The sequence below is a fragment of the Anarhichas minor genome, unplaced genomic scaffold, assembly GCF_050575085.1.
Source record: "Anarhichas minor isolate MPS153535 unplaced genomic scaffold, ASM5057508v1 ptg000136l, whole genome shotgun sequence".
Classification (NCBI taxonomy): Eukaryota; Metazoa; Chordata; class Actinopteri; order Perciformes; family Anarhichadidae; genus Anarhichas; species Anarhichas minor.
The window spans coordinates 3,075,310-3,090,335 of NW_027466582.1; the positions used below are offsets into that span (position 1 = coordinate 3,075,310).

General features: G+C 43.4%; 1 protein-coding gene across 1 annotated transcript; it reads left to right on the plus strand.

Moving 5' to 3' along the window:
• Positions 1 to 11,597: 11,597 nt before the first annotated feature.
• On the plus strand, positions 11,598 to 14,109 carry LOC142942416 (uncharacterized). The gene is made up of 6 exons (XM_076084719.1): positions 11,598 to 11,639; positions 11,863 to 12,167; positions 12,348 to 12,585; positions 12,758 to 12,846; positions 12,992 to 13,163; positions 13,951 to 14,109. The coding sequence occupies exons 1-6, from the start codon at positions 11,598 to 11,600 to the stop codon at positions 14,107 to 14,109; spliced, it is 1,005 nt and encodes a 334-aa protein (XP_075940834.1).
• The last annotated feature ends 917 nt before the right edge of the window (positions 14,110 to 15,026 follow it).

A 15,026-nucleotide genomic window follows, 5' to 3' on the forward strand; every position in this document is an offset into this window, starting at 1 on the left:
ACACACACACACACACACACACACACACCATTTTGTTACTGACATGCCAAGTCATGTAGAAAACACAAGGGAAGCTTTTTTTTTTTTTTTTTTTATCCCTGGACAAAAACTGCAAAATGCAATAACCTGGGACAAAAGTGCTGACATCTGAAGATGAGTCTGGCATTCAGATGCTCGGTTGCAGCTGAAATGAGCAGAAGCGACAGACTGCGAGAAATAAACACCCCCGACACAGACAGACGGGCACTCCTTTCACACACTCTTCTCTTTGTACTCGTCTCTCTGGCCCTTCTGATCCTCTTATTCTCCCCCTTCTTCTTCTTCCCTCATCTATATTCTCCACTTCCCCCATCTGACCCCTTTTTTTTATCCCAATACTTTACCCATCTGTATTTTCCTTCAGTTAAACCACCACCACTTCCTCTGGGCTGCAGCTTCATCTCCCTATCCTCCTCCTCATCTCCTGTCCTGCTCGTCCTCTTCTCAGCCATCCTCCTCTTCACCTTAATTCTCACGTATCCATCTATTCCCGCCGTCTTCCTCCCCTCCTCTGTACTTCCCTCTTCATCTTTAAAATCCTCCTCCTCTCCTCTATCCGAGACCTTGTTTGCATGCTCCCTCGCTCCGCTGCTTGATTAGTGAGATCGACCAGCGCAAGTCTGCCAGACACTTGGTTAAAATAGCCAGTCAGTCTTTTTTCGAGAGGCTCCTATATGTAAATATAAATAGAGGGCCGAATCAGACGCTTCAATTACAGATAACACATTCCCACCCTTGCATTTCAAACACTATTTAACCACAGCGATGGAGGGTGCGGGGCCGGAGCCACACGAGGTCAATCTTGAAGGTTGAGGATGTAGCACCAATAGAGGAGACAAAATACAGTGTGTGCATAAAAAAGGGGCGAGAGATTTTCTTCTTCTGGTCAAATCATTCAACGTACGACTCCTTCTGACTGTTATGTAATTGAGAATTTGTGCGAGCGAGGAAGGCTGCCTCCTCACCGACAGCGAGAGCAGCCTATAGTGCAGAGCCATGGGGACTAAAATAGTTAGTCATGTGTTCATTAACGCTATCCTTTCTTTTTTTTGCAGTGCTCACCCCGTATCCGGAAAACATTAAACAGGAGAAGGACCTTCGAGTGGGTCGGCGCACAAGGTTGAGAGAGAGAGAAGCAGAATATAAAGGGAATGAGGTCGTGGGATTGTGATAACTTCAAAAGGTTATTATTATTATTACTGCAGGCTGAAGCCATGCTCTGGCATCCCTCAAGCTTTGATCATTATGTAAAGCTGTTGTGCTCGGTGCTGGCACATGAATACATTACAGAGAGGATAACCAGGGAGTGTGCAAGCAAGCGAACGCAGACCAACACATTGACTCAGCTAAGTTTCCTCCGATTTTAAAATAACACACAACCCATCATCTCTGAGAGGCAAACAAAGAGAGCGTTCTCATCGAACTTCCTCATGTCGTGTGATCTGGAGATGCAGATGGTTTGAGAGATTGTACACCGCCATCATTGATATATATATATATATATATATATATATATAAAGGATCACTCCACCAATTGTACTCTTGATGGTCGGTGCTCTATAGACACAAGAAGCACTTCACAGCCTGCGAAAACAGTTGTATAATCTCTATTTATGGTTCTGGAGGAGTTTTGTGTTAAGTCTGTGAAAATAATGATATAATCAGTGTTATCGCTGCTTTGGTTTGAAAACAAATTGATATATTACAGAAAGACAGTAAAAAACAACAACTGTGGGCATAAGAACAGAGGTCTCAGTGCAGCAGTTTAGAGGAAGGTGATGCCTCTTAAGGTCAGTTTAGACCTCCGGGTCTGAGAAGTGAAGCCAATGCAGACATGCCTTCATGGCGACGGACAAGAAACAAGATGGCGACGACCAAAATGCCGAACCTGAGACTTCAATCCACAAACCAATGGGTGTCGTCACGTTGACTTTATCCACGTTTCATAACCAGCCTATAATCGATGAATCGTTTGCTAGATGTCCGTCATAATTAACATATAATAATCCTTAACCACAAGGTGACGTCCTCAACGGTGCTGTTTTGACCCTAAATCCAAAGATACTTTCACATAAGTCAATGAAAAGCCGCAAACCTCGTCACATTAGAGGCAAAACCTAATGTTCTGTATTTCTGCTTTAAAAATCGACTATTCGACGAACTGCCTCGGCCCCATTACTTTGCATGATGTAGGTTATAGACTGGAGGTCGTATCTATGTTCCTTTATACTTGACAGTCTTATATGGAAATGCACGACATCTCCTTCACACATGGGCAGAACACCAGAGTGAGTAACACTGGTACGTGATCCACGTTCCGGGGCAGAATATAGGCCTCCTCACAGCTTTAGAGGTTCTGTGCTTTGTGTTATTACCCCTATTAATAGAGTTTTGCCGTCAGGGCGATTATGAGCTTATCAGGGGAACCCCAGCTCAGAGGGCCTATGGCCACCACTTTTAATTTTCGTCTCCACATTCTAATCCGAAAGCCACATTGCACTTGAAAACAAGCCATCTGTCCCTGCTCTTACCTGGCCTACATTAGCCTGGGCACACTCAAACTCTGGCACCCGTCTGCAAGCACACAATGAAAACATGGGGCAGTGCAAATAATAAATGTCTTTGCACTGTCATACAGCAGGGTTCGATAAATCAGGAGTAGTGCTGCACTAAAAGGTAAAGAAATACAACAACATGAGAGCTAAAAGTCCATTAGGGCTATAAACTCAACATACACTGTGAGCCACTGCTCCATTATGAGGCTGTAGGTGCACTGATTTTCCCCTTCGACCAACAACCATCCACCACAATTCCTCCTCGTTTGAGAAACAATGACATGCATTTAGCAGAACCAGGCCTCCACGATCTATTCGCAACATGCATGTCGGTGTGATGCCCACCCAGTTCAATACCAAGGACAGCGGTCGACGCACGGAGCGATCTGACAGCCATGACAACACCATGCACTGCAAAATGACAGATTTATTTCTGCACGGATGCATCGTAAGCAGCGACTCGAACCAGCCCCCCCACCCCGGAATGACACTGCTGTTTCAGTGTGAGATGCATGAAAACCCGCAGACGCGTAGACAAAAAAAAAACTAAAACCCTTGGACAAGCGTTTCGCCTTTAGAAAGCCGCTTTTTTTTGCCCCCCTGCAAGAAGAAGCAGCAGCCACATTTTCCATCCAAAACCGTATCGTCAAAAGCGCGTTTTGTCGAATAAAAATGCCCCGCACCTACCTGCTTGTCTCGGGGTCGAAGAGCTCACATGTCCCGCTGCTTATTTAGGTCTGTTATTGTGGATATTATTATGATAGTGGACACCGTTATGTGTCTGCCAGCGCCATGTTATTATCACTGAGGACTGTGCGGTCCTGTGCGCTACATCCGGGCTTGTTGCGTGGAGCGCATGAGCGCAGTTAGTGGCGGTGGAGAGGGCGGAGGGCGCTCTGGATGTGTGGAGCACCTGTGCAGCAGCAGGAGCGGGGACTACTGTCAGTCACGTCGACGTACTGTAACGTTACGTTACCTCAGTTAGACACACACACCTACGTTTACTATAAAGACGTTTTCATGGGGAACTCCCACCTGAAACGTTTTTTTCTTTTATTCACTGTCCATCATAGGGATTTGGTGTTTTAAAATAGAAAATGCCATATGACTAACAGAATATAGGCCGCAGATACATTACCTGCACCTGGACAGGTAGCAAGTGAGCAAGTCAACAGTTAAAAGCCATGGATAGCTAAGTAAATGGTTAAAAATTATAACTTTAGGCCCTTATTTTAGTGACAAACAAAGTATGTGCCCATTACCATTGAGTTACCTACACCTGGACACTAGCAAGCAAGCGGATAGTTAGCTAAGAGTAATGAATAAATGTTTAAAAAAGATTACTGTAGGCCATATTTTGGTGTTACAAACCAAATATGGGCCTATAGCCGACATATTGAGTTACCTGCAGAGGAGCCGACACTTATTTAAGCTATAGTTTAAAAGCAATGGCTAGTGGGTGGTAAATAGTTAGCTAATAGTTATGAATACATGGTTAAAAATGACAATATTTGCTTAAATTATTAATCCAAACACTTTCAGGGAAGGCAGAGTGTTTGGAAGCGAAAAATAGTATATTAGTTATCAAATTAAGATCACATTGAACAGCGTAAATGTGTGTGATTTGGTTTAGAGATACTGTAGTTTTGCAGAATAGTAATGTTTTCCTCACTCTCCCAGTGCCAGACACTAATGAATGCCTTAGGACCGACATTTTTTATGTATTTGGTGGAGTCTGAAGTTATGTAAAACGGACAATATCTCGGCTCAATTGTTGAGTGTCTACGGGAACTAAGGGAGGTTGATGGAGTACTATTTTCCAAGAAGCCCACAGTCTCAGACTTTGAAAACCTTTGATATAGTTGAGAGATATACTGTTAGCCTAGCTATAAGTGATGAGTAGCCTAAGTGGTTGAAATTGCTAAAAGTAGCCGAATGGATAAAAGGTTGAAATAGATGTCCGCATGGCCCAAATCACGTTATAGTAGTTTAAAAGCAAACTCAACCAAACAGGCCCCCAACAGTTCAGTTGTATGAATAAAACATTGCAGCAATCCACTTTTATATATTTGATAGTGTTATATTGCATCCAGTTTAGAAACTGCTTCATAGGCCCTGTATACCAATAACCCAAAGGCAATGCGTTTATACATAGACAAATTGACCTGCTAGGCGGCCCGGGGGCAAAAATAAAAAATCCTTCCAGTCTCTTTGCAATGTATACTGTTTATTTATGCTGGAATAGTGTCATATTGGCTTTGGGATAATTGGATTACACACTGATTTAAGAATTTGCAATATGTAAGCGATGATGTCTTACTACACAATTTTGAGACAGAGGCGGTCCTCAAGACAGGGTCTCAATATATGGTGATATTGATATTTAAAATATCTTTGTTGCTTAGGCTTGATACTTAACTGGTCTGTTGTGATCCTTTTAAGTGCTTTGCTGTATCAAGTTGTATCATTTTTCTACTTCTGAGGAGTATGTTAGGCATAAGTGTACATGTACTGTAAGTGTTTCTCAACTAAAGCCTGACAGGCTGTAGCCCCAGAGCATCGGGGATACACACAGTGTGACAGCCTCAGCCGGCTCTGACAGTGTCACAGCCCTCATTGATCTCCCATCTCTGCTTCTGACGTGTCGTTTGTAGCACAGGGCTCCTCCTCAGACTACAGTAAGTGAATGTGCGAGGGCACGAGTCAATTTCTCCCCCGCTGTGACAAGAAAGTCCTTATGTCTGACTGTCTGGTTAACTGAGGGAGAGAATGAGAGAAGAGCGCTGAGTATCCACTATCATGCCAAGGTCTAGCTCTTTGTGTTGTTGTTAAACACAGAGATCATTAAGGGGTGCTGTTACCAAATGTCCTTCCCGTCCACCATCTTCCTTTAGGCTCATCAGCCTGAAAAAATCTCACCAGTTGACTTGCTTGCAAGGATGCATCTTCCCTTCTCTCTTTTACCCGGTAGTCAAACACCTGGAGACTTTAAAATGCACCTACACTAATGACTCTAAAACGCATTGCTGCTCTCTACGTGTAACCACCATAAATGGATGCTTGCACAAAGAGTAGCGCTTTGCACACTGACACACTCTTCCTCACTGCTGGATCATCTCCTTGCTCCAATGATTTGTCCTCTTGTGATGATACTGTCCTCGTCTGCTCTGTCTCTCATGCGGCCTCCTTACCGCCCATAAATCCCCCTGGGAAATGTGAGCCAAGACTGTATACGCAGTGGGAACACCCCTTCAGCTCCGGACTATTCCAGGCCGTGCTACACTTATTATGGTCTTCATGGACCGCCACATCTATCCCTCTCATATAGCCACATAGGGGGGAAAGAAGGGAAGCCTCGTAGTGATGCATTTTAGTAAGGGGAGTGCATGTATTGTGACTGTGAAGAGTCCCCCTCTTGAAAGGTGTATTAAAATGCTTTGTGGAGGCTGATAACATGATATAGAAGCAGTGGAATAAGCCATATTTGGATGATAAAGATGATGGTTAAAGTGGATTATGCTGCTATTATGAGTTATTTATGCTCAAAAGACATATTCTGGGTGGAATATCACTTTAATTGGTGACAGTGCTTCATCAGATCCTCACACTGTGTTTTGGCCTGGTCGTGTTATGCATGATATGATTTGTTTATGATGTCTGTGAAGGAGTCATATTACACACTCATACAGTCATATTGCTCACCACATGACTGCTATGCCACCCCTGTGAGAATTTGACACCTCCATCTAGTGGTGGATTGTGGGAGCGCACAGTTGCCAACACAGTGAATCCCAAATGTAAGTTGTATTAGTTAGTGGCTGCTGGTTTTGTCCGAAACATAAGCCGCGACATCTCTGAGTGAATAATGTACTCCTCTCATAGTGGTCCACACATGATGGATATAACACACACACACACACACACACACACACACACACACACACACACACAAGGATACACATGTAAACATAAAGTCATTCTCTGCAAAGCATGCTGCTGTCCCCATGGCAACTGTAGCAAAACAGTTTTCTTTGAAGCCGTCTCCCTCGCTCTCCCTCGCTCTTGTTTTTATCTCTCTCTTGTTCACTCGTTCTTTGAAATCACAAAAGCGTCTAAAGACACACAGCTTACAGGAGATCATAGAAAAACAACAAACTTGACCTTTGTAACCTATTGTGGGGATTGCGTTGTAGAACTCTTTCATACTCCAATCGACCTGTTATTGCACCTTTAATAGGAACGACGTGGTGAAGAGGAGGGGCAAAGGGGAGGCAAGGAGGACGCAGTTTACCAGTGTTGGAACAAGGCCCAGAGCTTATCAGAGGCTAATGCCGCCGCCGCCGCCGCCGTCGCTTTGGAAAACCCTGCCAGCATGCTCTCTTCTGCCTAACAGCAGCGTGCCTCACGGTTGCCTACTTTTTCCTCGCCTCCCCCCCATTGGTTGAAACTACAAAAGGGAGATCTCCTGCAAGTGACATCATTACTCCCTCTTCAGTCAGACAACATATGTCATGACCACATGGTAGCCCTCCACTCAATAGAAGCACTGTCATTTGTTTCCTCCTCTATGTGAGCGATATTTGTTATGCACGGTGTTTTTATTGCCACTTTTTAAATCACATTATTCAATAGCGACAGATTGGGTTGAGTGCATAGAAGGGTTGAGGAAACAAGTGTTGCCAGTTCCAGCTCTTGACAGGCCAACCAGGAAACGAACCGTGGACCAAATGTTCTGGATTGTTTCTTGGCAAGAACATTTCTTGTGACAATATGCTGCCCCCGAGCAAAACAATTTCCTACAACCCTCACATGAAGCTTCATTTTGTGCTCGTCTAAAGCCCGGTCACTGTGCTGGAGAACATGACAATGTGGGCTGATTCTCTCCCGAGGACTCTCCGTGAACGAGTGCTTTTGTCAATACAGTAAGTTGATTAAGGGATTCAGTGGCGTTTAGCAAGTATGCCTGTATGTCTGTCTCATGGGAGGTGAGGCCTTGATTCTCCAATGTGGAATGTATTGCATTAGTGCAACAGAGGAATGGAATATGTATTAGAAAAGTACCCTTCAGCCACGAGGCCTGAGTTTGAGTTCACAACGATAAAGTGTCCTTGAGACACTGTTTCATTGCCACATGGCAGAGCCGTATAAAGAGAGAGTCATGGGAAGTTTAGCTCAGATAGTTCCAGGAAGTACTTGGCGGGCAATCTGCATGCTTAGATATTGGTAGAAATCTGTTCGAACAGAGAGACAGAATTTCGATTTTTTACTAATCGGAAATAAATAAATTAATTGATTTACAATGTTCATATAGAGCAACGACATATGTATTTAGATGCATCAAATTTAAAGTTAAAATCTGCTAATATTTGAGAAGTTCCCTTGTTTAACGGAACAGATGGAGATTTAGTGGCATCTAGTGGTGAGTTTGTAGATTGCAAGCAACAGCATCCCCTCCGTTCACTCCTCCCTCAAGGAGCTACTCTTATCATAATCATAATAATTTAACAATAAAACCAGATCCAAATAATGAATCACCACACCCGTTCTGTGATTCTGGTAAAACATAAAAAAAGACAATCGTAATCCCAGACCTGTGGGAGATACTCGGGTTCTTCTGCTCAGCCGACAAGACGGCCATCATTTAATCAATAGACTGACGACTCCATAATTACTGTTGCTACATTTTCTATAACTGTAATACACGACAGTCCCCGTTGTTAATGGGCAAATGAAAAACATTTGTCTGCTCATCATTTAATTCTGGAAACACTTGAAAATCAATTGAAAAAAAACGAAACAATAAAAGAACCACTCAATTTGCCTTGTAACGGCTTATAGGAGATGATGAGACATTAGGATCTAATCAGCGCAGATGCTCAGTTCAACAGATTCAAGTGCAGCCACACAAACACAAGCACAAGCACACAAGCACAAGCACACAAACACAAGCACAAGCACACAAGCACACAAACACAAGCACACAAGCACAAGCACACAAGCACAAGCACACACACACACAAACAACCAGAGGCCACAATTTCCCAAATTGTCCAACGTGGCCGCACCCTTCACTAATGTGTGGCACTGTGAGCCACAGCTGGCCTCCTGTGGTCAGACTGCAGGGTGCTCTCATACACTCGTGAAGAATTAATGAGTTCGAGTATGTGTGTGTGTGTGTGTGTGTGTGTGTGTGTGTGTTTTACCCATCTTGTGGGGACAAAAATCTGATTACACAGTCACATTGAGGGGACAAAATGGGGATAATTCCACATCGTCATAGCGTAAATCATCACATTATTTTAGACTGATTTGGTTTAAGGGTTAGACTCAGGATAAATGTAGGTTTAGGTTGGGGTTATAGTTAGGATTACGATTAGGATTAGTAGCGTTTATATTTAAGGTTAGGGTAAGTCTCCATGTACCACATGTCATCTTTTAAAAAGAAGCTTAAGACCTACCCGTTCTTTCAGGATATCTAGTGCCTCCCTCTCTCTGTCTATTTTTTATATGTATTTAATAATGTAGTAATGTGTGTGAAGCAAATTGAGCTAATTGTATGAAATGTACAGGACAGATACTGATTGCTTATGTTGCAGCAATAAATTGCACTCTAGGAACCAGCGCCTTAGATGCTACGTACGTGACATGAAAGGGTCAAGCGGCAGCCAGAGTTAATTATTGTCTACACTTTATAAAAATAATATATATTTTATCTCCGGATAGAGTTTAGAGTTAAAGACCCAGTTGGATAAATGTCAGGCGCTGAATTCTTGGAGGATTAAGTCTTAGCATTCGAAGAAGCTCTGCAATTTCTGACATTTTTTTTCAGCTCAGATTGCTAATCTAATAACGGCGAGAGGACAAGCAGTGCAGCTGTGTGGACCCACATACGTGAGAGCCATATGTTGTCATCGTGGAAGTCGTTGTCCCGGAGATTTATTGGATGATTGTGTGAAGATTTATTTGGCTGAGTTTGAACCTGACATCTCTTTTGTTTTAATGTCATGTAAAATGCCAGAACCAATACTTTAACATGAGTAGAGGTGAGACACTTACAGCTCTGCTATTGTAAACGTATTCAACCATCATCCAGAGAAAGATGTTACTGTCATAGAAGTATGATTAGCGATGAACCCAATGCAGTGACTTAACCTGATGGTGAACGAAGAGGTAATGTCTGACGTTTCAGCAGTCGGTGTCTGAGTCATTGGAACATACAGAAAACAGCAGTAAGTCCTGACTTCTTTGTCTTTCTGCTGTAATTGCGTTACTCTGCGTGGTCTCGACAGATATGGCAGCTGTGTTACACAGTCCCATGACTGCTCAACGGGGAAGGGAACCGCATCAGCATAAAGACACGTCGTTGTGCTGCCAGTGGGTCTAGTGTAGGTAAAGAAAGAAAGGGAATGTCATCTTGTGGAGAATAGACAATGTTATGATATTCTTTTTCCAACCAAGCATCTTCCAGTTTCTCTCCCTTTATTTTATGAGACCATCATAACGTTAAATACCAGCTGGAGTCTGGGAATGCAGACCCATTACCTCCGTTTAATTGTCATTGTCACTGTTGTTGTGTTTTATGTTCATATATATATATACTTTTGTATATATATTTATATTTATATTTGTACATAGTCTTTAAATGTCTATGCTCACCTCTGTTCTTCTTTATTGTCCTTGTTTTATTTGTAATTTCTGTGTATGTACATTGAGAGCAACAAAGAAACCGGAGTCAAATTCCCTGTATGTGTTTGCATGCATGGCCAATAAAGCTTCTGATTAACACACAAAAAAGATAAAATAAACAAGAAGAAATTCATATTTAAAACCTTTAACGTTAACACACTACCCTCTATGTCTTATTTACATATGGTACGTGACATGTGACGGTGTGGTATTTCTTTGTGACAGTGGAGAGATGAGGTGAGGAGTGGCCAAGTGGTGAAAGGGTTTGTGGCTATAAAAGAGTGTTCTTTCGATGTGCTTGGCCACAAGCCGACTGATTCACCTCAACTACGCCACGGCCTGCAGCCTGCAGCCTGCTCCTGTGTGCACCTGAGGACCAAAGACGAGAAAAGGTAACTTCTGGCCTCAAATCTTTATACAAAATGGTTCATATTCCTGTGCAATTAAAAACCAGAAGGGTTGTTTGCATCCAAGTCTAGAAGAATCATTAGTGCTCAAGGAAAAGAATGCATTGTGGGCTAGTGTCCTGCTGTAGAGTAACAGATGTGCAATGGTGCATTAAATGAGTCAGAGGATGTATCTAAATAAGAGAATTGTATATGTATAGATTGTCAGTTTGATTACTGTCATTTGATTGGTAGTGTTGACAAGGCTATTATGTGATTTATTACACTTTTAGATCATTAACAAACTGTTTATTTCTGCACTGAGTCGTGTTTCTAGATAATAACAAACATTAAAAAGCAGAATGAAGGTAGATGGATCATTTTGTAACAGTAATTGAATTTGCAGTCACAAGAACAGCTATAAATGATTGCTCATTGTTACTGCACATTCCTCTCTAAGTGCACATAAGTCATTGATAAAACCCTGAATCAATATGCCATTATGTGTCTGCATGACTCAGGATGTTTTCTGCGATCATCATTCAATTAGTGCATCTCATGGCATCCAGTCAGCTTCAGTTAACAATGTATATCTATACGGAGACGGACTATCATCCAGTGCTCTGCACCAGTGCTGATACTTTGACATCTTGAAATGCTGTAGAGTCCTCTGGTGGTCACCGAAAGAACTATTTCCTCTCATCAGGTCATTAAAGCTCAGTCTGACTGTTCTGCATCTTATAAAGAGATTTCTTTTAGCTTTAGTTTGGTATAGGGGTTTGTTTCCATAGCATGTTATTTCAATTTTCCCAAAGATCTATTTTGGTTTTGTTCTGTTTTTAGTTCCCCGTGTCTGTTAGTCCTCTGATATAAAAAAGAAAGCTGTAAAATAAATAAAAGTGCACTTGATCTTGTTCTGGCAGGCAGCAGCATGGATGTAAGTACCTCATCAAATTCTCAGATCTCTGCACCGGTAAGAATGAAACAAATCACTGCAGTTAATTTCTCCACATTTTCCACCTAAATATGAACGCTTGAATTTTTTGCTTATGTCAAACGGCAATGTTTGCAACTGCAAGTTGGTGTCCTCCATCCTGTCCACTCTCTCTCTTCCTCGTATCTCTGCTCTGGCCCCTGACCCTGACCCTCCTCTCTCTCCGTCCTCCTCCCCCTCGTTCTCTTCGCCTCCCTCCCAGCACGCTGACGCTCTGTGTGGCAGCTGCCCGTCCTCTGGTTCTGCCCCACAGGCTAACAGCCTTTGGCCGAGCCTGCCGCAGTCTGGAGCAGCGTGGCCGGGACAGCCCACCCAGCCTGCACCGTGCTGGACCGGCCAGCCAAACACACCCTGCTGGACTGGGACACAACCAGCTCCGGTCTCTGTCAGTGCTCCAATTTCATTTCCGGCTCAAGCTCTAACGCCAGCCCCCGCACCTGCCACAACCGTAGTCCAAGCTCCAGCTCAAGTTGCAGCTCCGGCTCCGGTGCAGCCCTGCTGGCCAGGCACCCAGTGCCAGCCTCCCCAGTACCAGTCTCCCCAGTACCAGTCTCCCCAATACCAGCCTCCCCAGTACCAGCCTCCTCAGTACCAGCCAACCCAGTACCAGCCTCCCCAGTACCAGCCTCCCCAGTACCAGCCTCCTCAGTACCAGCCTCCTCAGCCCCAGCCAACCCAGTACCAGCCAACCCAGTACCAGCCTCCCCAGCCACCAGCTCCAATTCAAGTACAAGTTCCTGCTCAAGTTCCAGCTCCAACTCCGACTCCAGTCCCAGTCCCGGTACCTGCTCCTTCTACCGGCATCCGCCCAAATGTGTGGCCTGCCCACCCTAGCTGGCCTTATAACCCGGGACAGTCAGGTTGGCCTGGACAGAACCCAGCTATCATGCCTCCACACTGGCTTCCACCCACATCTGGACCTCTTGTGAGTCAAATCTGACTTGCATGCTTCTTACGGTCTTCTTTGCTTGTACAGGAAAGCCAGAGACTTAAAGAGAAGGATAAATACAAAGATACTGAAAGTTATACACGTTTGATCATCGGCCGCTTTATCTTTCAGGTTGCGTTAATGTTTTTCTCTCACTCTTGCTGTTTAGAGTGTGCCATACAACTTGAACCTGGCCCGAGGGGTCTACGACAAGATGATGATGACCATACTGGGCCATGTCAAACCCAACGCTAACATGTAGGCTTAATTAAGAACCGTTCTTTTTTCTTTTCATGTTCTATTAAGTTCACATTGTTTATAATTCAGCAGTGATTCTACCCAGCTGGTGAAGGACAGTACACGATTTGTCAATGCCAGTCTGACGAGCTTCGATCGTCCCCAGGTTTACAGTGAACTTTCTGAGAGGCAGCGACATTGCCTTTCACATCAACCCCCGCTTCAGTGAGGGGGGCAAGCAGGTGCTGGTCCGTAACCACAAAGTGGGCGAGCACTGGGGCCCAGAGGAGAGGGACCTGAAGGGGCCCTTCCCCTTCGCTCTTGGGAGCCCATTTGAGGTGAGTGTAAGAAAGAGGAATGAGACCGGGCAGACGATTGAAAAGCAGTGCTTGAAGCTGCTGTGTGTGGCGTATTAACGTCAATAGATCATTATTCATTTGGAGTCATATGTTCTCTAAGTGTCAGTCTCTGCTATTAATCCACTATTGCTTTCTTTTTTAACAAAACATCTAAATAACATACTCAGAAGCTGCTAATTGTTTTAACTACAGTCTTATTTGTTTCTTGTGGTAAGACGTTTATGTTGATGTTTCAAAATGCTACACATGGTGACTGACTCTAGGTCACTTTCTCATGGTTAAGGCGAACGTTTGGAAAAGATGGAAAGGGTTGGAAAGTCGTTTGTGCAGGCGGGTCCTAGGTAAGGGAACTGCTGCACTGCAGGAGGACTCCTGGAGGTCAGTGGGGGTGTCGTGTTGCTCAGTAACATCAATAACATCAGTTATATACTTCACAGGCATCGCCAAGAGGTTGCTAATCTGAAGAGCTAATTCTGTCCGCCTCTGTGTCACCAATAACAACTAGGTTCATAGACTTTCCCTTCAACCTTTGTATTTATGAATAAGTAGGGTTTCATTTTGTACTGACATTAGATCATCCTTATTGTACGATACATCTTTATTCTTTTTCTGGGCTCCAGGTAGAAGATTTGGCCCTGAAGGACTCTACCAACATGAAATCATGATTAAATATTGTTGTTTTTCTTTTCTAAATGTGCGCTGCATGTAAAGCCACTTCACAGTCTCGATGGAGGTAGGACATCACTTGCGTTGTGCTCTGTTCCAGATGAAGATCCTGTGCACTCAGGAGACCTTCAGGGTGGCAGTGAACAACTTCCCGCTGTTTGAGTTCCGACACCGAGTCAGAGAGCTCAACCAGATCGACAGAATCAACATCCTGCATGACGTCGTCCTCACCTGCGTCAATGTGGAGACACTTCCATAGGAAGCCAATATTAATCACAGAGACACAGACGTGTATGAGTGTATACATCTGTAGGCTGCAGGAACTAAACTTTCCAGTTCATCATGATGCTAATAGATCGAACAAATGTGTCAATATGCGATGTAATAATAATTATGACATGAGCTGAGCTCATTCATCGATATGCTAATTACGCTACCACATAGCTAAACATTTAATACACACGAAGCTTCCTTCTTCTCCATGTGGATGCTACCGCTACTGTGAACAATATCTTCTATATTATTAAATTGCTACTAACTGAGAATTAAACGTGCTAATTTTGCCACACAAAATACAAAACAATGAGGTCTGTTAGTCCTCTGAGGTTCTGTTAATTGCAGTTATTCTTAAATAAATAAAGTTATCACATATCTGGTCCAATGTTTTCATTGTTTATTTTTTGAAGAGAGCGTAAAAAGAACAGTGCAACAGTTTGAAGAAAAATATCTTCCAGAGAAATAGAAAATCCCAGTCGAACATTAAAATCAACACGAGGAAAACGTACAGAAGTAACATTGAAAAAAGACTAGTTATGATACACATAAAGGAAAGAGTTACAGCTACAGTACTCTGCAATTAGGGAGACACCATTGGCACAAAAATATGAATCACACAGCCTTAACAAAAGCCTCTTCCCAAGTCCGTCATCTGACACTTACCTCATACCTCAATACAACCGTTTCTATCCTCACACCTTAACTCCACTTCCTCTAACCTCCCACTTAAACACACTTAAACGTATCCATCTCTAGATTCCAGAACCAGATTTAACCCATGAGCAGTAAGGCCGAAGGATGCCGACGTCACTTTGGTCTGTAGCAAAACGTCTCAATAGCTAGCCAGAGTGTCACAATCAGATTGTATTACAAAGTATTAAATTGTATTAAAAATTGCAG